This window comes from Paroedura picta, chromosome 2, assembly GCF_049243985.1.
Source record: "Paroedura picta isolate Pp20150507F chromosome 2, Ppicta_v3.0, whole genome shotgun sequence".
Classification (NCBI taxonomy): Eukaryota; Metazoa; Chordata; class Lepidosauria; order Squamata; family Gekkonidae; genus Paroedura; species Paroedura picta.
In genome coordinates this window covers 92880933-92906517 of record NC_135370.1, presented here as the reverse complement: position 1 = coordinate 92906517, position 25585 = coordinate 92880933, and the positions used below count along the sequence as shown (strand labels likewise).

The window sequence follows — 25585 nt, the reverse complement described above, 5'->3', positions numbered from 1 at the left end:
AGTCATATCTGGGCAAAAGCACTCTGGACTGCCACAGCCACCAGGTATTCTAAAGTGATCATCGCATCTCGAAGCATTCCCAAGCTACAAGCTCAGCTATTCCAGGTAGTATATCCACATCCAAGACAAGAAACATCTGATATCCCTGATCTGCCCACCAGTATAGAAGGTCCAGTGCCAGAGCCTCCAGTGGACACTGATGGGAAAACAGTTGAGCCAGAGGCAGCCGTACCAGTACATCAAGGGAAGCCCGTCTCAGGCAATATCAAGGGTTCAGATGTGGGTAAATCCTCCCCGATGTTCCGCCAGGGAAAAAAGTCAACCCAGCTATTTGCAGGATTTTGTGGAATAGGGGGAGGAGTGTAATGTATTGTAGGGGGCGCTGGTCCCTTTAAGAACGTGGAGGAGTTACATTGTTGCCTGAGTTATATGTGAGAGTGGCAGTTGGTTATTGTCAGTTGTTGACTGTTAATAAAGACAAGTTAAACTCGAGCGGCTCCAGTCTGGATATTTAACACTGCCTTTCTACTAGCTCAGAAGACCTCTGTCTTATCATGATTAAGTTTCATCTTGTTCACCATCATACCGCCAATTACTGGATCTTAAGTACTCATTCAGAACATCAGCAGTATCACAGGAGTTATATGAAAAAGACAGAGATGAGTGTCATCCACATATTGGTGAAACCTCAGGCCAAACCTCCTGATGACCTCTCACAGAAGCTTCATGTAGTTTTTTTAAACAGCACTGGGATAAGATAAAACTCTTTGGAAACATACAGGCCAAAAGCCATTGAGCAGAGCAGGAGACTCCCAGCACCATCTTCTGAGACAGTTCCCTAGATAGACCTCAGACCACTGTAACATGGTACCCCCAGTACCAAGAAGTAGCTCAATAGGATTCTATGGTCAATAGTACCGAAGAGCGCTGTGAGATCAAGCATAACTAGCAAGACCGCATTTCCCCTTTCTCTAGTTCTTGGTATTACCAAGATGACCAAACCAATCTATGTTCCAAACCCCAGCTTAAAGCCACATTAAGATAAGTCCATAAAAATCACCTTCCCCAAAGAACTCTTGGAGCTGAGAACCAACCACCCAATTTAGCACACTGCCCAAGAATGAAAGATTGAAGACTGGCCAGAAATTGTCCATCATAGAAGAGTCCAGGAAGGGTTTCAGGTCTAATCACTGCCTCCTTATGCACTCAAGAAAGCATTCATCACTTCCCTTACTCAGCCTGTTCTCGTCTGGCACCTTTAACTATGCCCCACAACTAACCCAAAGTGGATCTGGGCAATTATATGCAAAGTTAGTAGCAAATTGATCACAGTGAGACAGCATGTGGGAGAATCCAGTTTCCTGTGGCTATGATATAGAAGCCCCCAACTACATGAAATAGCTCAGCTGGTGGACCATTACATGTAAATAAAATGGTGCCACCACCATCACCATCTCAGAATAGGCTCTCATAAGAGCTGTATGCTGTGTTCAATCAGCCAGCAATGCTGTAGCTGTTTTTAGCCAGCAGTGCTGTAGCTGTTGTCCCTCCCTTTTTATCACCATAAGTTCTCCAGTAAACCAGAGAGACTGTCTGGGGGAAGAAAGAACTTTTGGGCATTGTGTCAGCAACCCAGGCCATCTCCCTATTTCTGGAGAATGGACAGGGCCTCAAGAGACTCTTCAGTGGCTGAGGTGGGGAAACACTCAAGCATTGATAGGAAACTACCAGAATCTATCATGCACCTGAAGTGGACCATCTTGAAGAGTCCACTATTCCTGCACAGGAAGGAGAAAGCAGTAATTCTATCAAGTAATAATCTGCCCACAATAGAATAAGCCTTAACTCCCCCACCTCCAGGTCACCCCCCCCCATCACTGTAATAGAGATTTTCCAATGTGTGCCCTGCTAAGTGCTCTGCTAAAAAGTATACTAATCTTAATAAATGCCCCTAGGACTCAGAGCCTTTAGTAGCTTGTAGAATCCTAAACTGGGGGAAACAGTTTTAGGAAATGCATATTTCACAGAAGATTATAGTTTACCAAGTGCTTAACCACTCTTTGTCTAAAGATGCTAAACAGCCCTCAATGTTCTGTGGAAGGCAATAAGAAAGGTCAGTTCACGCAGCGGGAGGAAGTACAGCTTTTTAATTTACTACAGTTTTTCTTCATTTCTCTATTGAGTCATTTTATTGCTTTCCTGATAAGCCCTGGACCATCAGGCACACCGCAGATGTATGAAGTGAATAACCTTTGAAAAGTCATTTATCACTTGATCATCATACATTGTCACAACTAACTCATAAGTCAGCAATACATTGCACAGAAAAGTATTTCCTTTTGTTTGTGTTGAAACGATTGGTTATCAGTTCCATTTAATGGCCCAAAGAATGGAACAAAGCTCTGCAAAAGACATGTCATGGGAACTTGTAATAAAAATAATGAAGGGAAGGAGAAAATGCAAGAATGATGTCCACACCTCTACTAATGTTAAATAGTTAATGTCTGGCTACAGTTAGGGTTGGAAATTACCTGGAAGTTTGGGGTAGTGGTTAGGAGTGTGAACTTCTAATCTGGCGTGCCGGATTCAATTCTGCACTCCCCCACATGCAGCCAGCTGGGTGACCTTGGGCTCGCCACAGCACTGATAAAACTGTTCTGAATGAACATTAATATCAGGGCTATCTCAGCCTCACCCACCTCACAGGGTGTCTGCTGTGGGGAGAAGAAAGGGAAGGTGAATGTTAGCTGCTTTGAGCGTCCTTCGGGTAAAGAAAAAGCGACATATAAGAACCAACTCTTCTTCTTCTTGGAAATTTTGTGTGTAGAGCCAGGAGTGGGCAGGAATTGGGGTAGAGAGGGACCTCAGTGGAGTATAATGCTATGGAGTCCACCCTCCAAAGCAGTCATTTTCTCCAGTGGAACTAATGTATTTAGCCTGGAGATGAGCTATAATTCCAGGGGATCTCTAGGTTCCACCTGGGGACTAGAATCCCTAGTTACAGTCCAGATTAATGTTTTGCTACAGTTATATGCATTTTGTCTTGGCCCCATTTTTTTCTCTTTGTTCTCTTAAGAAATGTGACTATCCCTTTGTTGTCTTAAGAAATGTGAATATCGTTTGCCTCACCTGTTTCTTCAGGGCAGGAAGAAACAAAGTGACCTTCATGAAGCAACACTGCATGTCACATATGTCCTCATCATCCTCCTGAGCACTTTCATTCATGAACAAATACATGAAGATTGCAAGGAAACATTCCTTTCCAAACCATTCTTGCTTTAGGATGCTCTGGGCTCATCCTGCGTTGAGCAGGGGGTTGGACTAGATGGCCTGTATGGCCCCTTCCAACTCTATGATTCTATGATTCATTCATGCACTTATGCAAGAAGTACATCAATCATCTTACTAGATGGAATAAAAAAGAATAACCAATTTTAAACCATAACATTTAACAAGGGAAACAGAAACAAAAACCAGGTGGATGGCTAGCAGAGATTCAATTTCAGCCTACAATGCAGGCGATAAGGTAAAGGTAAAGGTATCCCCTGTGCAAGCACCGAGTCATGTCTGACCCTTGGGGTGACGCCCTCCAGCGTTTTCATGGCAGACTCAATACGGGGTGGTTTGCCAGTGCCTTCCCCAGTCAGGCGATAGTCTGCCATAATGCAGGCGATAGTCTGCCATAAATAAAATACCAACTATTCTAGTATTCTACATGAATAGAATTTAATAAAGTTAATAAGTCAATTACATTTTTATCCTGCTCTTTCTGCAAGGAACTCAATACATAAAAATCATTTTTCTTTTTATACTGTGAGGATGACTGGCCCAGTCACCCAGTACAATATGGTTGATAAGGAATTGTATTGGACAGCTCCAATATCAACCACCCTAAACTTACTGTCTTCTCCTTATATGACAATGCTTGTGCTATCATTATAATGTATGTATGTACATAGGATATACAGTGTATATCATGTACAGCAACTGCATAATTTTATTTTAATGTGGTATAATATGTGTGCATGTATGCACATGAGCTTGTTCACATCTCTATACCAAGCAGGGCTATACTCTCCTAAGTCTATTGAAGCTTTGAATGGTATAAGTAGTTACAACTGAATTGTTCGTAACTACATTACAAACTCACAGTAATGCAAGGGATCATTTGCCAGATTAGTTCTACCTTAGTTTCTTTTTTAAACCTTGTATAACAGTTAAATATAATAGAGACCATTCCTATGGAACAATAAAATTACAGCAGATTTTACCTTAATTCAAATGTTTGACAACTAAATATAATTAAAATTAAAAGGGAAAACTGAAACATTACATAAATCCATATATATCAGTCTATGGGGTTCTAAATAGTTAGTGCTGGGTTAATACATTTATAGAAATGATGACAATGGTTTCTCCAAATGACAAACTGGTTACGAGATCATGGAGACCTATTAAAAGAAAACAATGTAAACAGCCAATACAAATTTACCAATGAGATAACACAATGGCATACCTGCTAGTGCTATAAATGTTGCCAGATGAGTGGTTTACAATATGCTTTGCCTTGTAAACCTGGTAAAAAATAAACCTAATAAACAGTATTAGTGTTGCCTCTCTGATCTCTAAAAGCAATTGTGTTTAGAGCAGGCCATAAACTAGGGTGTACCATGTCCTTTTTTATATCTCTCTCAGAATAAGAACAACAAAAGAGACAGCAATGGGCATCAAAACCTTTGGATGGCCAATTCAAACTGAAAATCTCAACCAGATTTTAAATATCAAATATTGTGATGGGCTCTGGCTATAAATTGGAAAGACATGAATGAAATATGGGCTATGAGTCAAAGGATTACACAGGGAATTCTAAACATACAACCAGGCTTCTGAAACTCCCTCGCCTTTTGCCTCAAAATTCTTCTTAAAAGTAACTCCTACGAAGCTATACCTAAAATACAAGGAAACTTTTGAAACAGAATATAATGCAGTACAAGAAGCTATACTCAGATAAAAGATGCCAAAGGCCAGTGCATATACTGAAGGACATTTACAAAAGGTAACCCAAATCCTGCTTTTACAGTCAGAAATCATGCAGGATGATACACACACATACCTCATTACAACCAACAAATCTGCCCACTTTGTCCTAGGCAATTGCTTTTTATTGTCTTTTTTATCAAACCCAAACAAAGAGCTAGGGTTTTTCTGAAATTATATATACCAGAATATACAAAATATTCAATTCTGAATCACGACTACTGACAAATTCAGTCACAATGTCCTTTTTCTTGAGAATTGCTGCTTCATTTTTCAGACATCATTGGTGTACTACAAAAGACTGTTGAGTATGTCCTGTTCCCTTCTTCATCCAGGAATCAGCTCTTCTTTATATGCACTCGAATATCAAATCCAAAGGCAAGACCACTTAATCAGGCTAAACAGACAGTCACAGGATCATCAGTATCGTTCTGTGACAACTGTAAGGCAATGATAAGTGCCTTACCAGATTAAAATAAAATGCAACTAGTAAACCAAGGGGAGGGGAAGCAAATCAGCAATATGGTATGAAACCATTTTGTTACAGAAAATAAAAGGACACTGAAAACAGTTCCACCACCGTGTGCCATTTAATTACTGCCACTATGCAATCGTATTTCGTAGAACTGTTCCCCTCATAAAGACATATATGCACAAGCAAATGTTGGCAAGTGAGACTGAGGCTTGTTCAGCATAAAAGGGAGAGTGTTATGTAAGTTGAATAGCAAAATGCAATGTGTTTAACTGAGAATAATTTGTCCTTCAAAGTGAGTGCGCTCATGAGGAAATTCTCCAAACTGAAGTAATGGGTATATCACAATAGCACTAATTTGCTTGGCACTGAGAGTTGGCCAGTGTTTCTACACAAATACATCTAATCTATTACACGTCTATCTTCTGCTTATTACCATTTTCAGGATGTATTTGAACATTACATTCTTGGTCCCATCATGAGATAAGTGCCATAGCCGTTCGTGACACTTGACAGTGTTGCAAAAAAGCCACAGTTTCTCCATTTGTATCAATAAACTCTAAGCATGAATGTCAATGGGAGGTATTCAAAGATTTGCAGGTCTCTCTCATATTGACATTTTTCATCCAGTGCTATGAAACTATAAGAAGGCCATCATATGGCTTGTGCTTGTGAAAATGCATTTAAGTAGTCTTTTATATACAAGATGATCAAAGTTATTGGACAGCTGCAACAAAATAATATCAGGTTGACTTTGTCAGGAAATTACGCATTGCCAGCTGCATGGATTCAGGCTTTTGCACAATGGCGTAACTATTTTTTCCACAAGATACATAATCTCTCTTATTGTAAATATTAGGAAACATCCTTTTTTCACCTGTGGTGGTATTGTGAATTGATCAAAAAAATTTGGATAAAAGTGTATGATAAACTGCAGAGAATGGTTCAATATAAATTTGCATGGGATGCTTAAACTATGTTGTTAACCATTGACCCCACAGGTATACCAAAACAAGATGCTGAATTATTCTTCCATGCAAAAACAGCAGCAAGACTCATCATAGTTTCTGGCACCAGCAAGCTCCAAACATGGATCAAAGGAGTACAAAACTCAGAGAAATAGCAGTAATGGCTAAACTAACAAACCTAGTTAATCACAGACCACTATGAGGAGGAGGAGGAGGAGGAGGAGGACGAGAAGAAGAAGAAGAAGAAGAAGAAGAAGAAGAAGAAGAAGAAGAGGAAGAGGAAGAGGAAGAGGAAGAGGAAGAGGAAGAGGAAGAGTTGGTTCTTATATGCGGCTTTTCTGTACCCGAAGAAGGCTCAAAGTGGCTTACAGTCACCTTCCCTTCCCTTTCCCCACAACAGACACCCTGTGGGGTGGGTAAGACTGAGAGAGCCCTGATACTACGGCTCGATCAGAACAGCTTTATCAGTGCTGTGGCAAGCCCAAGGTCACCCAGCTGGTTGCAAGTAGGGGAGCCTAGAATCAAACCCAGCATGCCAGATTAGAAGTCCACACTTCTAAACACTAAACCAAACTGGCTCTCTTTGAGGACTTTCAAATGTATTGGGACGAATATTTGAAATATCAGTAAACTTTTTTATTTCTCTGTAACTTTTCTGGCCCTTATTATGTAAAAATAAAAAATGTATACTAAAAGGAAGGAAACATTAGGAAAACTGATGCAGTTGCTTTTCTATAGATATGCTTGGTTCTACTACATCTACTGTCTTTGGACTCTATATACCACATAACAGAAAATCCATGTTTGTGATGACTGTATGTTCTTTATAAGTATACATCTCAGCTCCCTCTCTGGCTAGCATTTATGTTTACCACCTTCATTGATTGAATCTGTAACACATGGAACAGCCAGGGTGGGGTAATGGTTAGAATATCAGAAAGCAAGCTGGGAGGCCCAGTTTCAAATGACCACTCTGCCAGGGAAGCTTGTTGGGTGGCCTTGGACCAGTCATATACTTGTAGCCTAACTCAGTGGTCCCCAACTCCCGGTCCAGGGACTGGTACCGGTCCGTAGATCAGTTGGTACTGGGCCGTGGCTCCTCCTCGTCCTCCTCCCCACCTGCTGCCTTGGGGGCTGCCCTGCCACTCTGGCTCACCTTTGGTGCTCTCCGGCAGCTGCCATGGCTGGGGCTCCCCCTCAGCGTGGCACTGCACAGCTGCTGCTGCCAGAGTCCCCCAGTGGGTGGCGGGAAGACAGGGGCACCGGCAGGAAAGCAAGTGGATCAGGGGCTCAGGCGGCAGCGATGTCCCTTGGCAAAAGACTACCCCCTCCCCGGCCTCAGTAAAATTGTCACGCGTTGACCGGTCCCCAGTGATAAAAAGGTTGGGGACCACTGGCCTAACTGACCTCACAATCTTGTTCAGAAGATAAAAAGGACTTGGTTTTTATGCCCTGCTTTTTACTACCCAAAAATCTTCCCTTTCTATCCCTACAGCAGTCACCCTGTGAGGTAGGTGGGGCTGAGACACCGCTAGCCACCACTCTTAACCACTATACCAAGCTGGTTCTCATGGATGAGAAGAAAGCATAAAATGGATGAGAGGGGAACAATGTGAACTACTTTGGGTCCCTAGTGGAGAGAAAGGTGGGGCATAAATAAAGTAGATAAATAAATTCAGTTAAATCTGGGAATACTGAATACATATTTGTTCAAGTCTACTCTTGAAAAGCCAATTTACATAATATTTGTCAAGAGAAATAGCCAATAGGTGCTTGTTAACTGTGCTAGCTGAACACTGGAACAACTACTAAAATGCAAAGTTTTAGAGAAATTCTTAAAATATTTTAGTGAGCTGATAATAACATTATTCTCTGTTATTCATACATTATTACCAAGTTGTTCTGCAAAATTATTCCAGCAAGCTCCAAAAAATAAAGTAAATGTTATTATTTTGGGGCAGTTAACTTCCAGAGAAAATGAGCACATCACATTGTACATATCCTCGCCCACCTATGCCTTTCTGCTTTACACAGAGAAAGGCTAGACTGGATTCCATATCACATACCACAAGCATAGACATTCCAGCAGTTTATGTTCCACTACAATTTTATTTTCGGCTCCATCAGACACATAAGTCATAGCCATTTGCAGGCAGGTTACCCTAAATAAAAGCTATGCAGTTGCAGCATTTCTTCGCCTCTAGCAGTTCTAAGTAAAAAAATTATAGACACACATTTTCTTTATCCCAAGCAAAAATCGTTTGAATGTTACAGATCTGACTAAAACTCTGTCACGTTTACCAGAATGGATCCTTTTTATAACCTAGTTTGTTATGTTTCATTTGTTAAATTTCCATGTTTTTGAGTTTCCTTAATATAGAGCTGCACTGAATGCAAGCTCTGGAAAATTCAGCAATACAGCAATACTATATGGAGTGATTGTAAGACTGTGTGTGACATAACATTAGTCACAGTGCAGGGTCTCTTCCCTGGGACTAGTGTGTAGACCATGAGACCACTTTGTAGAATGACAGCCACGATCCACAGCTGTGATAGAAATATTTAACAGAGTTTGGTAAGGTGTCTGTAACAGTGTTTCTTGTGACTGTTAACCGGCAGGATTTATTGGTTTATATATTAATCTTCAGTGTCAAGTTAAATAGTATAAATATATATAATATATATAATCCTGTGGAGCGGGTTACATAATCGGTTAAGGGAACCTAAGGAGGGCCCTGTCCGTGATGAGGAAGGGTACCGATAGGCCCCTTCCTCATGACTGACAATCGGAGGGCACAATCGGCAGGTGCTTTGCGCCTGCCGATTGGGCCCTCCGATTGTCAGTCTGGCGGCAAGGGACCAATTGCGACTCCCAATCCGCCCCCCTTCCACCTTGCCTGCAGCTGTACGTAACCCGCCATTCCCTCAGTAGCCTCACACATGCCCGGTCGCTCCGTCGCCCTACGACCAGAAAGGGCCAGCCGCAGTGGGCCTGCTGCCGCCTCCTCCTCGGCTACAACTGGCCACGCCACGGCCGCCTGGGAGCGGCCTGCGCCGGCAGCCGACACTGCAGTGCCCGCCTGCAGTGCCGCCCGTGCCTCCCACGATGGCCCCTCTACTGCCCAGACACGCCCCGCCTGCCTTTGGAAACTCCGGCCATGCTTGCACTGCCGCAGCAACACGCGCACACGTGTGTGCGTCATTTCTTCAACAACGAATCCCCTGGGGGACCAGGGGCAAGCCTCACCCCGCTGCTGCAGCGAAGGGCCCGGGGAGAGCCTCGCCACCACCCACACAGTAAGCCACGAACAACCTGGGCCCTGGAGGGGGAGGGGCGCGGAGAGACACATACAGAGATCTGGAATCTCCGACCATGCTTCCGCCGCCGAGGCAACGTGTGCACACATCTGCGCATCATTTCTTTCGACGAGGAATTCCCTGGGGGAGCCAGGGGCGAGACTCACCACAATGACTCCGGCCGCTGCGCGGAAGGGCCCAAGGAGAGCCTCGCCGCCGCCCACACAGTAAGCCGCAACGAGCCCGGGGCCTGGAGGGGGGAGGGGCCGCGGAGACTCACAGACGGAGACAGATACAGATGGAGAGATACACGCTGTGTGAGAGAAACACAGACAGACACCACAGAGAGAAGGACAGGGAACAAGGAAGGACAATACGAGGGAAGGAAGGAGACAGAAGGGCATACCGGGCTGGGAGAAACACATGGAAAAGGACAGACAGTACCACAGATTGCCATGGATGGGAGACACACAGGAGATACAGCCATGACTGTGTGGCTGGGTGGGAGGGTAAGGGGGAGCCACACAGAAAGACAGGGAGCTGGGAGACTTTAACAGATCAACGCAGAGACAGAGAGACATAGACAGAAAGGAGATTCAGGAAGACAAGAAGCCAGACACACTACAAGCTCACACACTTGCTACCCCACCTTTCCTAGCACCTGTGGTCTTTACACGTCGCTGTCCCTGCTCCCAGGGCTGGGGGAAGCCGCGCCCACTCTCTCCCCCCTTCACCTGCTGGGGCAACCGAGCACAGGACCCTTTCTTCTAGAGCCCACTGTCTGGCAACCACAGTGGGCTTAAATTCTAGTATATATATTCTAGTATATATATAAGTTCTAGTATATAAATATAAAATATAAATTCTAGTATATATAATATATAGAATATATATATTCTAGTATATATATAATATATAATTCTAGTATTTATATATATGGGTATATATATAAATACCCATTACAATGTCACTTACCCATTACAATGTCACTTTCTGGTCCGCTTAATGGTCCTACCATGTCACTATTCTTTTTCTTGCTTTGATTATAACTAAAGAACCCCTCAGCTTCTTCTTCTTTTCTTTTTCTTTCCTTTTTTCCCAATGTTTTTAACATCACCGCATGGCCGAAGAGCCCTCCCACGAGCCGCCCACCCTGCTCCAACATCCTCTCCAACACGGGGAGGCCGGCGGCGAGCCACAGAAGGAGTGGCCGAAAACAAACAACCCGCCGCCGAGCGGCCGTCCGCCCTCCACCTTCCCCGCCGACATGAGGAGGAGGCCACCGACGAGCCGCCCCAGGAGCCCACGGCCTCCCTTACCTCCTGTTGCTGCCCGCTGCCACAACAACGACGCTGCTGAGCCGCCGCCCGCCCTCCAAAATGGCCGCTCACGACGGTAAGCTACCTGCCCTCACGTCTTCCTCCCTCTGCCTCCGGGAACCCTCCCAGACTACACACCGCTGCCAATGCGGCACCTCTGCCACCCCTCTCCGTTTCTACCCACTCGGGGGGCCCACCGCTGCCGCAGGGTACAGGGCCACTTCCGCGGACCCCTGCCAGTGCCCCCGACAATGGGGACTGCCTGCTAGTGCCCATTGTATTCTCACTACAATGGGCTTTATTCCTAGTTTAATATAAGCCAGTTTTATATCACAGAACTTTCCAAGTGTCTTACACAACAAGTTATAAAGCACTGTAAATTCAATCCATTTAAAACTATAGAAATAAACACAGTTAAACACAGTGCAATGTTAAGACACTCCAAAACAATTTCTATCTTTCAAACAAGTTATTCCAAAGAGTTTACCCTCAAACCTGGGTATATGTACAATAAACACTGAAAGAAGGGAACCTAGTCAATCCAGATTACACAATATGGTCCTCACTACTGACAACTGACCTTAAAAACTTAAGAGCTGTTAATACAAATAAGCTAAGCCTTATCTGTTGAGAGATCCTGACTATATGGTCTTATTTTTGGTTATTTTAAACAGGTCAATGGATCACTGGATTCCAGGTTCCTATTTTTTTTTTAAGTCCATGAAATCATAGAATCATAGAATCATAGAGTTGGAAGGGGCCATACAGGCCATGTAGTCCAGCCCCCTGCTCAACGCAGGATCAGCCCTAAGCATCGTAAAGCATCCAAGAAAAGTGTGTATCCAACCTTTGCTTGAAGACTGCCAGTGAGGGGGAGCTCACCACCTCCTTAGGCAGCCTATTCCACTGCTGAACTACTCTGACTGTGAATTTTTTTTTCCTGATATCTAGCCTATATCATTGTATTTGTAGTTTAAACCCATTACTACGTGTCCTCTCCTCTACAGCCAACAGAAACAGCATCCTGCCCTCCTCCAAATGACAACCTTTCAAATACTTAAAGAGGGCTATCACGTCCCCGTCTCAAGCTCCTTTTCTCCAGGCTGAACATTCCCAAGTCCCTCACCCTATCTTCATAGGGCTTGGTCCCTTGGCCCCAGATCATCCTCGTCGCTCTCCTCTGTACCCTTTCAATTTTATCTACATCCTTCTTGAAGTGAGGCCTCCAGAACTGCACACAGTAATCCAGGTGTGGTCTGACCAGTGCCGTATACAATGGGACTATGACATCTTGTGATTTTGATGTGATTCCCCTGTTGATACAGCCCAAATTGGCATTCGCCTTTTTTACCGCTGCATCACACTGCCTGCTCATGTTTAGTTTACAATCCACAAGTACCCCAAGGTCTCGTTCACACACAGTATTACCTAGAAGCGTATCCTCCATCCAGTAGGCATGCTTTTCATTTTTCTGACCCAGATGCAGAATTTTACACTTATCTTTATTAAATTGCATCTTGTTCTCATTTGCCCATTTTTCCATTGTGTTCAGATCTCGTAGAACTCTGTCTCTATCTTCCGGAGTATTTGCCAGTCTTCCCAATTTGGTGTCATCTGCAAACTTGATGAGTAGTCCCTCCACCCTCTCATCTATATCATTAATAAATATGTTAAAAATTACCGGGCCGAGCACTGAGCCCTGATGTACCCCGCTACTCACCTCCCTCCAGTCTGATGAAACACCATTGACAACAACTCTTTGAGTGCGGTTCTCTAACCAATTCCCTATCCACTTAACTATCTGAAAATCAAGATTGCAGTCCTTCAATTTATCTATCAGAACATCATGGGGAACCTTATCAAAAGCTTTACTGAAATCCAAGTAAACAACATCAACCAAATTTCCACGATCCAGCAAACCTGTTACTTGGTCAAAAAAGGAAACCAGGTTGGTCTGACAGGACCTGTTAGAGACAATGCTGACTTCCTTGGATCACCAAATTGTCCTCCAGATGTTTGCAGATCGCTCCCTTTAATATCTGCTCCATTATCTTCCCCACAACAGAGGTCAGACTCACTGGTCTGTAGTTTCCCGGGTCATCATTCCTCCCTTTTTTGAAGATCGGAATAACGTTTGCTCTCTTCCAATCCTCCGGGACATCTCCAGTCCTTAAAGAGGTCCCGAAGATGATGGATAAGGGTTCTGCAAGTTCTCTGGAAAGTTCTTTGAGCACTCTCGGGTGCATTTCATCTGGCCCAGAGGATTTGAACTCATCCAGTGCAGTTAAATGCCTCTCGACAACCTCTCTGTCCATGTCAACCTGCCACCCAGACACTATCCCTTGGCTACTGTCATCTCTAGATGTGCCTAAACCCTTTGACCTGTGGGGAAAAAACAGAAGTAAAATAGGCGCTGAGCCTTTCTGCTTTCTCTGCATCCTCCGTTAGAGTTTGTCCATCTGCACCCAACAGTGGGCCTATTGCCTCCTTTACTTTATGTTTGCTCCTCACATAACTGAAAAATCTTTTCTTGTTACAATGGGCTTCCCTGGCCAATCTTAGCTCACTCTCAGCTTTGGCCTTTCTGGTGAATGATCTACAGTGCCTAGTAACCTGTAGGTACTCTTCTTTAGAGCTCTGTCCTTCCCTCCATTTCCTGAACATTTTCCTTTTCTTTATTGAAAGAAATATTGAAGTCAGGACCTCTTTGCCCTAAGACATCTCAGCTCCAGGTTATTTTTGGCCTTGAATGTAGCACAGAAACTAGCTGGTAAGTAAAAGGCAAAGATAATTCATACCTGCAGCCCACATGAGAGAAAAATCTATCCTGCGCTATTCAGCTAATGCTAAAAAGCAATAACAAGCAACCCATGTATAGTACATTACACATACAAGGCAATAATGAGAAGCATTTTGAATGCCTATGGTTCTTAACTAAGATGTCTGAAGAAATTCATTTTTGTGCTTACCTGCAAGTAAAGTACCATTTGAATTATAGCTTTTATTTATATAAAGATACACGCATGTTAAATAACTGTGTTTTGGTTTACATAATAACTCAATATGCAGTCTCTTATACCATTTCCACACAGGGAATTTGGCCTGGGCCGGCATTTGTCCAGTTGTAGGGCTAACGCCTGCTTCCAGATGATGTCAGCACCAACCCAGGGCTGGCCCAACTCAGGACCTCCATTGCCCTGCAGCAAGGGAACATGGATTCTTCCCCATTCCCTTCCTCACCGCAGGCAGCATCAGGGCCTGTGTCAATCCAGGGCCACCTGGCAGGGAAGTGTTGGGCTGTTGTCTGACCTCATCTGGACCTCTTTCTTGTCTGACTTCATCTGGAGGCACAAATCCAGGGAGGACCAAGTCCAGTGGGGAAAATGCTCCCCCATACAGACCCGGGAAGAGGCGGGGCAACATTCCCTGGCCAAAACACCCAGTGGAAGCTTAGTGCGATAGCGTCGATGCATAAAAGGTCAAAATGTCATAAATTCCATACTGCAAACCTAAAATCCACCCCTGCTTTCTTCACCCTGCATCATCCCTGGTATGGTATTACATTTATAAATAATTTTAGTGTAAACTGTAACATGGACGGACTCGGCATTTTGTCGTTTTTCAGTTCTGACAGAGACATTTTAAAATTAATAAATAACAGGCAATGTTTAGCTAAGTAATCAGATTGAATTTAAATTTCATTTTGGATTTAAAAGATGTTTCCAATGAATCCAACAAATGATTGTTACTCTTAATGCAAGTAATTATGAATATCAAGTATTAAACTGGAATCATTCCTCCCTGTCTCATTCTTTTAATTCCACTGAAGTCAAGGACAGTATAACTCTTTTTAGAACTGCATGGGGGGGGGTGCCTGGGGAATGCATTATCTAAATCCAAGGAATCATATTTTTCCAGTATTCTTATATATAGGAATTAATATATTGGAAATTCCAGTTCTTTAACTCAGTAACAGCCAGAATAAATAATCATATACTAAACAGTGTCAGATTTAGTGAAATGATTGCAGTATTATATTTCTGTATTCATTTGGCCACAATATATTTGTGAATGGGACAAAAATATCCAAGTATGCACCTTTGTAATGATTAAATAGTCAAACATGAGCAAAATACAGCTAACAAAACACCCAAGTCCCTACCATAGTACAGAATTTCCTTCTCAGATGTTTCTACTATGTAGCTACTTTCTGACCAGTTTCCTAAATGAGTCTGTAGTGTGTAAAACAGGAAACATGTTACATTAGAAGTGGCCTTAATATAATGTGGAGACAGTCAGTTGATTGTTTATGTTTCACACAAAGATCTCTAGCATGAAATAGTGTTCCAGTGGAACAAGATGGATTATATTAAACCAGTCTTGCACTTATGCTGTTCTGGAGCTTCAAACTGTTTGCTTAAATAGTATATTAATTTGCTTGTGTCTAACGGCTGGCTGGAAGAGAACAGAAAATGAAGCAGCTCATAACAAGGGTGTCTGACAGTTATTTTGCAAATAAGTTCTTCAGAAAATCTAGCTAATAATTAGTGTTTCAAACAATGTAAAGCTTTGGTTTGCTGAACTTTTCAATAAACATGCCTTAACCTGCCTCCCTCAACTCCTGTTGCTCCCCTTCTCTCTCCTCCTCCCTCCACATAACTGAAACCCATTTTCAAGAAGTAGGAAAACAAAGCATTTAAAAGATAGACATTATCATGACAATATTATCAAAGATGCTTCTATTTTCATAATTCTGTTCTTCCAGTGAAACCCCATTATTTTCAATCATATCTTTTACTTTTCAGTACTCTACAGCTCTTGCACTACAAAAGAAACCATATAATTTCTGATGTTGTCACCGAAAAGATTGGTTTATTGAAAGTCACATTAGAGCTTGTTCTGGTTTTTCTAATCTTGTCATGTTCTAAACCGCAACTCAATCCTAGCTTTCAAAGGTATATTACAATCCAGTAGTATAAAGCAATATTATTACCAAAGAAGCTTTTAAATTGGTTTTGTTTATTTAGGAGGGGGACGTGGATTATGGTGTGCTCAACAAAATAACTCTTCTTTAAATCTATCTAAAATTAGATATCCCCTTAAGGAAAATGTTTAATGTCTCTAATAAGATGTCTGTGCTTACCTGACTCTGCCATTCCACTCCAACGGGCTGAACAGTATTATCAGCTCATAGGGTACTAAATTCTTGCTTACTGGATGGATATTTTTCTCTTGCTGGATTAATAATCAACTTTCTAGATCAGTTCATTTACAGTTGCCTTCTGGTTAACCCTTTGTATTATCTCTCATAAAACAGTCAACATTATGCTTGTTTTCCCATCCAGGTTTTATTAATAAAATGTAAACATTACACAATTATAGAATTTTGTTTCACATTTTTAATTAAACCTCTAATGATTCATCAACTTTGAATAAAATACTTACATAGTAAGCCAATATTACCTGATTTGCCCATTAATGATTTGCCCGTTCCTACTACCTTGTAACATGAGAAGTCAATATGCCACTTCTTGCAAACCTACTGGTTTGTGCTTCAGGATCAAGTATGGTAAGGATTATTAACACACTCAAATGCAAGGTAAATGTGACTGTACCACTTGACTAGATAGCTTAAAAAAAATCAGTTATCAGTTTATGCAAGGCTGTCCATCTGTGTTGTCAGAAGGGGAAAAAAGCAAGAAAGGCCAGGAGCAAGAAAGATAAGAGGCAGTCTGGGTTTTTTTTTTTAAGTTTAAGTTAGGTCACAAATACCGAGAGGAGGCACTTTCCCAGTCCCACCACAATCAAATAAACAGGAAACATATAATTGTTCTCATAATTGCAATAAATTTAGAACATTTATCCCATACTCAAGATGATTCTACTAAGGTTCTGTAAGATCTCAAGAGCCTGTACAGGTTAATTCTCTCTCTCTCTCTCTCTCTCTCTCTCTCTCTCTCTCTCTCTCTCTCTCTCTCACACACACACATACACAAATTGTCAACTCCAGCAGGATTTCACTGGAGTGTGTGGTGTACCATGGAGTTTGACATCTGAAGCTGCCATCATCTCGAGGAGAAATGATATTTCTTTATTTACAAAATTTAGATTCAACCTTTCTGACCAAACAAGGGCCACTAAGGCAGCTAACAAATTAAAAACATACATCAGAAAATCACATTTTTAAAAACCATTAAATCTAACTAATACGTAAAGGTATCCCCTGTGCAAGCACTGAGTCATGTCTGACCCTTGTGGTAATGCTCTCCAGTGTTTTCAAGGCAGACTCAATACAGGGTGGCCTTGCCAGTGCCTTCCACAGTCATTCTGGTTATCACCTTCAAGGTCATACGCGGTCCGGGCCCAATATACCTGAGAGATCGCCTCTCAACCTACACCCCTCTACCTCCCCCAACCTCCTCAACCAGGGCCAGAGCCTTTTCCATTCTGGCCCCCACCTGGTGGAACGAGCTCCCAGAAGAGATCAGGGTCCTGACAGAACTAAAGAAGTTCCACAGGGCCTGCAAAAGGGAGCTCCTCCACCAGGCATTTGGTTGAGGTCAAGCTGTCCATCGCTTCCAGTTGGCCCCCAAGCCCTCCCCTCCTACCATGACTGTGAACAAATCCACCCAACCCTGGGTCTCCATACGAGTTGAGCTAAGGCTCTGGCAGTTTCACCTTCCTTTAATGTTGCTGTTATTATTATTATGTAAATGTTATTGTTGTTGTTACCACCTTGAATAATGTTACCTGTACTATTTTGTTGTTTTATGTAAACTGCCTTGAGCCTTCGAGAAGAGCGGTATAGAAATACAATAAATAAATAAATAAATAAATAAATACATACATACATACATACATACATACATACATACATACATACATACCTACCTACCTACCTACCTACCTACCTACATAAATAAATAAATAAATAAATAAATAAATAAATAAATAAATAAATAAATAAATAAATAAAATTACCATTTTACCCCCCAGCAGCAAGCTGGGTACTCATTTTACCGACCTCGGAAGGATGGAAGGCTGAGTCAACCTTGAGCCGGCTGCTGGGATCAAACTCCCAACCTCTTGGACAGACAGCTTCAGACACATTTCTGCTGCTTACCACTCTGCGCCACAAGAGGCTCAACTAATACATATCATTAAGCAAATAAAACCAGAGCTATGTAACAAAAACATTAAAAATCAGGATACTGGTTAGGAAGGAGGGATCACAGAGGGAATGCCAAACAAAACTGTCTTCTCCTACTGGTAGAAGATAGCAACAGAAGGTGGCAGATGAGTCTTCCTGGGAAGAGAGTCCTAGAATTTTGGTGTCCCAACTAAGGTGACGCTTTCCTAGGTTGCCACCTGCCTAGAGTCAGAAGGTAGGGGTACCAAGGCAGGGTATCAGGAAATGTCCACAATACTCAGGAAGGTTCATAAGGGAGTAAGCAGTTCTTCAGGTATGTTTGTCCAATATCATATAAGGCTTTTAAGGTCAACATCAGAGTCTGAATTATGCTGGGAAACAGACAGTATAGATAGGCTGCAACCAGAGTGATACAGTCCCCATTACCCACACTAGTCAACATCAGACTGCAACCTTCTGCACCAAATGGTGTCTGATAACTATTCAAGGGCAACACCATGAAGAGTGCTTTGCAATAATCTAATCTAGATGTTTCTAGCATAAGTACCACAGTGGCTCAATTTTTTCTTCCCAGGAACAGCCACAGATGACTGACCAGTCAAAACTGTCCCTCTCCCTCAGCACGACATCTACCAGAATGACCAAAGCTGTTTCAGCTCCATAACTACAAATGAAACCAGATTGGAAAGGATCCAAATAATCCAGTTATTCCAGGAATGCTTGACATTGTCCAGCTACCATCCATTCAATCACCTTGATCAAGATCAGAATACTTGCAATTGATTGATATTGAAAGCTCCTAAGGTACAGGCTAGGTATCTTTAATAGGTACAGGCTAGGTATCTTTAATATGGTAGGGATCCCCAACCTGTGGGCTGCGGACCACATGTGGTCCTTCAGCTAATTGGAGGTGGGCCCCGAAGGACGCCTTCTCCCCCCACCCTGGCCCTTTACTTCATCCCCCCCCCCAGCCCTTTACAACACACTTCATTGTTGTGGCATGTCTGTATCTTATTTTGAAGGGATGTTTAAACATTACCATAGCGATCAGAGAGCGTTAGGGCAGTGGTTGAGAGTAGAGGAGTAAACTACCCCCCCCCACCGGGCCTCAGTAAAAGGCATTGAGTGGTCCCTGGTGAGTGGTCCCCGGCGTTGAGTGGTCCCCGGTGATAAAAAGGTTGGGGACCACTGATCTATGGCATCTTTGGCTGGAGATCAGTCATAATTCATGGAGGATTCCAGGCTCCACCTGGAGGTTGGCAACTTCACCCACACATCATTTCTCCCTATATCTTAAGCTCAACTGTTCTCAACAGTCTGGATCCCTGACACAAGGAGAGGTCTTTTTCTTTTTGCTAATTTGCAAAGTCCTATTTTTCTGTGTACCTGACGAATCCCCTGAATATAAAAAGACCTGTCTTCTTCTCTGTGAGTTGCCCCATTAGACAGCTTTCATGATTAGCATGGGAGACAGCCACTTTAATAGCTACTTCTAATAGTAACCTAAAAAGCAAGGGCTGATGTTTACAAATAGCAACATCACTAACAAAGCATGTTGAAAATATCACTATCATAAAGGAGATTACGTGTATTTTACTTTGGTTAAGAAAAGAGGAAGAGAAGAAACTAGATGGTCAAGAAACCCAAAGTTGCATGTTATAGAAATGGGAAACAAAGAATGAACAATCTTTCTACCATGCCTATACTTAAAAAAAAAAATTAGTTCTAGGGTGCCCAGGGCAAAATCCAGGAGATTGCAGCCTTTTCACTCTAAAAAAAAAATGATTTTCCTGCAAAAAGCATACTCGACCTGTTTTATTAAACAGCTCTGTTCCCTATAGACAAAGAGAAGAACCTTTTCAAAACAAGGCCCAGCACAAAGAGACTTGACCGTCCCTTTGCACAAAGTAGGTAGAAAATATATATTTTCTATAGGAGTAAAGGGCTGTGCAGCAGTAGCTCTTAAAACACTTTACTTTAAACTTTCCATAAGATGTGCTGTGGACAATAAAACGCTGTAAAATATGGAAGCAAATTTCCTTCGTATTTATAGTGAATATATTATTCTTTGCGTGTTTGAAGGAAAACCTTTTTAAAAAAAAACAATAATGTGAGAAAGCACAGCAGCTAAATTTATTAAGTATCACATCACTGATACTCCTGGGGGTTTCTCTTCATGGGAGACAGCTTAAATAATATTTTCTAACACATTGGAGTGCTTCCCAGATATGTGAATGCCTATAGAGGCAGTACAGTTTAAAAAGTGCACAGGAACAATTAGTAAACAAGCTTTTAATTTTTTTCCAGGGGATGGACACAAATAAATCCAACTTTGTTTAATAAAAGTGAACTATAGTTATCTTTTGTTCTGTGCAAGGTACATTATCTCTCTTTCCTGTTTCACCTGACTAATCTAGAGGTATTTGTTCCATCACCTGACTTAGCAGTTGGCCAGAAAGAATAAGTCAAAACAATCTGCTATTGTTATATGAGACAACAACCTTTCATGTCCTTGAGCTTACCATGACCTTTCACCCTGCCTATCCCCCAATGGTCTCTCGTAACAACTAAAAGTACGCTCAAGCTGAATTCCAGATTGTCATATAAAGAGCTCTGTCCTTTCAAAACAAAACCAATTTTTACACTAAGGTGGGGGAGAAACACAAGTCCATTGTTCCCTCACAGATGGATGTTAGAGTTACTAAGGCAACAGCTCTAATCCTCCTTTTAACCACCTTTTTCACATCATTGGCCTATCAAGTATGCTACCTTTTAACTCATAAGCTCAAAAGCTGGTAGTCTAACTGGCTGCTCTAATTAGCTACGATTTTCACAGTACAGACAACATGATGAGCTAATCGAAATTTGCAAAATAATGACGTACCTCCGGCAAATATTCCTCCTCCTGAGGCCCAGTCTTAGAATAACAATAATGAGACCATTATTAGAGGAGGGCATTAAAATGCTGCACTGCTGCTAAACAGAGAACTTAATTGTTCTGGTCTTGTCCATTGAATCAACAACCTATTGTTGCAAACTTGAAAAATAAAGGACTAGAGAATGGGTGCCATAATGATTGGTCTGTGCTGCCATACCAGCACTCTGCAAAATTGTTTTTCCTTTTGAAACTCTTGATGGACTAGTAGTTTTGTTTAAAAGTAATATAAAAGGCAATTGTTTTTTGGGGGGAGTTGCATTTATTGAAATCCTTAGAAGAAGTTCCTGGAATTTGTTCCCGACCCCCTGAGATTTTTTTTAAAGACACAGGAATACTATTTGAAGAGGTCTATTACTACTGACTACAGTTACTCTCCATAATATTGCCTTATTTAGTTACTGTAAGGAGGCAGAGCATTCCTTGGATCTCTACAATACCAACTTTTATAGATACAAGAGTGAACATACCCAACTAAATAAAATTATAAGTTATCACCAAAACAGATCATTTATGGCCTTTACTAATCAGGTTACTAATTCTAACTCAGTATTCTTATTAACAAACAACTAAAACAGTCTTTAATACTTTTAAAAGATTGACCTGACATTTTTTTGTAAAATATTCTATCACTTCTGGCACAATGCAGAGCATAATTCAAGAGGAACTTCTATTCAAGTGACACTAAAATGAACAATAAATTTTATATTGCTATTGTTTGTAGATTAATTTGTGAAACATTAAGAGAAATTTATGTTTGCTTGGATATGATTTTGGAGGAAGCCCTGTTTATTACATTTCAGTGACTCCATACCATGGGGGGGGGGGGGGAGACTGACTTCTGAACTTCACAGTGAAGTTTATTCTAGTTCTGTTCATGATTAAGAGCTTCTAACATGGATTGACAGACCAGATCACCACAGAGTGGTGGAAAAGCACAAACATGAGATGGTAATTGTGAACCTTCCATGCAACTTTGGACTAGTTTGCCTAGTTCACCTTTTCTATTTATATTGATTTGTATGTCACCCTATTAGCACACAGAGAATATCAGAGCTTATTTGTTGTATGTCATTTTAGTTGTTTCTCCTCCACATACTTTTTCTGCAGCTGAGATTGTCAGCCTCTGGCAAGAATGAAAACCCAACTCACATTATCCAAGTTAAAGTAAACTCAACTTGTTTCCAGCTTATACTGAGATCTACTCCAAGTCAAATCAGCAATTCTGAAAGGTAATTAATAGCTAGATAAGAGATTATATGCTCAATGTGAGTTCCCAAGCACCTATCTAGGATGACTGCAGACTACTCAAAAAGCAAGCTTTGTTGAGGTCTTGCCAAAATTTACTATACTAGCAGCTTCTTAAACCAACAAAAATAAATTGTTTTTTAAGTCATGGAAAGCTGTTTTGTAACTGTAAAAAAATATACCAGTGGGAAATATCTAAATGTAGATTTCAGTTAAAGTAAGAGTGACAACCTCAAAGCTGCTTACAAACTTTACTTCTAGCCAAAACAGGTAGAGGTTGCCAGTTTAAGAGTTACAAAGAAGCAGAAAAATTAAAATGCCTGGAAAAACAAAACAAAAACACAGAAGATAATGCAGGCTTAGGATGACACCATGCATTCAAGAAGTTGCGTTTTTTAACAGCACAGCAGGGGGGGAAATCCTTACAGCTGAATTAAACTGGAATTAGACTGGAATTCAATTATGACCATAAATGCATGTAGTCTAACATATACTACAAGGGATGGAGATCCAATTTGCCAAGTTCAGGAGGACAAGGAAAGATACCAGCCTTCAGCTGCATTTTGGACAATAGAAATAACTCTCCAATTCATCAAATGCTGTTAACAAAGTTTTGCCTTAGACTTAATTGATTCTAATGTTGTATTTACTTTTAAAAATGACATTAAAAGATAGCTAATGTGACCTTTTAATAGTATTAGTACATGTTTGCATATTGAAACGTTTCTTGCCTCTGGAACCACAGCATACATTTTTGTTATAGTCAGGCATTTTTCCTCAATAAACAAAAATATATAATATCAAGATGTGTTAAATTGTAGACAAGCACTCTTGATTTATGAAATCCTTGCTTTGCTTCATTTATCTTCATCTTGTTAGGATAAATTAATTTCAGCACTGCAAATTTTCTCTTTTCATTACATCAAATAATATGGTCTGGAAGTGAGAAGCAGCGCTCACTAGAAAAATGCTGAAATCCAACCTTAAGGAAGGGTTTCTACAGCTGCATAGTTTGGGTAACATTAACTAGATCAACAGTACGGTCCTAAAGAAAGTTACGCCCTTCTAAATCCATTGAAGTCAGAGACTTTAAAAGGATGTTACTTCTGTTTAGGATTATCCTATAAATGGATTCAATTGTAAATAAGATATCTAAATTTTATTTTTCATTGATTTTAAAACCATTATGTTCCTGGATCCTCAAAACATTTCAGAATATCAAAACAGATCAAACTGTTCTCACTTTTGAAAAATATACTGAAAATATTGGATCTATTAATAGGAAAATGGAGGGGGGATTGATAACACATAATTTAGTTAAAGAGATAAATTATTATATTTTAAGTTACAAGAATACAAACAGTTTGCATGTGATTATGTGGCCCAAATACAATGTATGAAATCCATGAGTACAAATGGTTGTATAGTTTCTCTGTATATAATTAACTGGATGACTGAAATTATTGCAGAGAAAATAAAGCTATTTTAATACTTTAATAAGGGGTAAAACATTAAATTTACTCTCTGAACTTACAGCAGCACAGCATCTGGAGCTATGTAAATGAACAAAACAGTAAAGCCTTTTTTAATCTTACCCTGATCAACCAAGCTTCTCCCTCTCCAACCACAGCTTTGTGCGTGATATCTTTCTGCTAGTGTTTCTTATTTAATTAAAACAGACACTGACAGAAGGACATGGATTAGGACTGTAATGATGCATTTACTTAGATTAATCGGAGTCTCCTTTTGGAGTAATGGCTTAAACAAAGAACAAAAGGAAATTGTTATGAAACAGCCTTTTATCCCAAGCAAAGGTCGTATTATGAGGTTTTTAATTTTGTCAGCCTCTGTTAACTGGGCCTCGCTCCTGGAACATGAGAAGTGCCCTTTTTTCTCTTCCAAAGCCAGTTATTATAATATAGCCATTAAAGCTGCAAATTAAAATGTCTGATTTTAAAACAGGTTGCTTAGCTTTCAGAACCCTCTAATTAGCATGTTGTGCATTGTTGTGAAGGAAAGAGGGCTAAAACACTAATGACCTACTGCCAGGTGACCGCACTGCTGAACAAACTAATAAAGACTTCCACCCCTCCACCACCACCACCCCCGGTAAGAATATGAATTATCCAAGCTCAGGTCTCCTCTGCCCTACTTTATATATAAAAACCTCTTCGTGGGGCTACACATATGAGTTTAAGATACTCGTCAGGTTTTAATGACAAACTGAAAGCCATAATTGTACAATACTTATAAAAGCAAAGCCAGACAAGTCACTAAAAGCCAAGGGAAGTTAAACTGATTTTTTTATTTACTACATATATATTCCACCTTTCTTCTATTATGAAAGTGCCTATCTAGGAACTGACCAAATAGGTACTTGCTTAGCTTCAGAAATATTGCCGTATCATGTCCACCCAGTTGCTTCCAGGAAACGTTACACTTTCTGTTACAGCCACTGGCCCTTAAAAGTACATCAATGTATTTAATTAATTTATTTAGAATATATATTTCTATGCCACCCTTCAGAATCCTGCTCTAAGTGGCTTATAATTAAACACAAGCCACTGGACATATGCAGAATAAATGAAAACTACCTATAAAACATGAACTGCTAAAAAGCTAATTAAAACCTTGATTAGAAATCTGGGTAAAAATATTTAGATTGTCTCTTAAAATAAAGTAAGTGTCAGGTGTGCCTCAAAAGGTGAGGCATCACCGAAAACAATTTTTTTGCTTCTATTCACCACCACTAACCTCTGAAAGTGGGGAAACAAGTAGCAGGGTTTGGGAGGCAGATCTTAAACAGATAGATAGTATAAGAGGAGACAACATGGGAGGAGACAGTCCTGCAAGTACCCTGTCACCAAGCCATTTATGGCCTTAAAGAATCAGCAATTTGAATTGTGCCCAGAACAAACAGGTAACCAGAGCAGATCTTTCAGCACAGGAGTTATAACCAGCTCCTGACAGTAGTCTGGTTGCCTCCATTTAGACTAACAGAATTTTCTGAATAATTTATTTTTATTCTATTTATGACAGCTTTGTTGCCTTGCTGGGAAACAAGCCTTCTGTAAGTAAATCTATGACCTTGCAATTTCTGCTCTCTGACAAAGACCCAGAGATAACCATTTTAGTTGCCAGAGTTTTAACTAAGATGCT

General features: G+C 41.0%; 1 protein-coding gene across 23 annotated transcripts in view; it reads right to left on the bottom strand.

Moving 5' to 3' along the window:
* SOX6 (SRY-box transcription factor 6) overlaps positions 1 to 25585 on the bottom strand; it is a 607104-nt gene that overhangs the window by 401655 nt on the left and 179864 nt on the right. Inside the window, exon 1 of one of the 23 annotated variants that reach the window (XM_077321648.1) lies at positions 16557 to 16706. The exons of 20 other annotated variants lie outside the window; for them this stretch is intronic. In XM_077321648.1, the coding sequence (XP_077177763.1) occupies positions 16557 to 16603 (47 nt within the window). In that variant the 5' untranslated portion in view covers positions 16604 to 16706. Of the gene's footprint in view, positions 1 to 16236; positions 16344 to 16538; positions 16707 to 25585 lie in introns of those variants that run through there. 2 more of the 23 variants (XM_077321673.1, XM_077321672.1) reach the window with 2 other exon arrangements.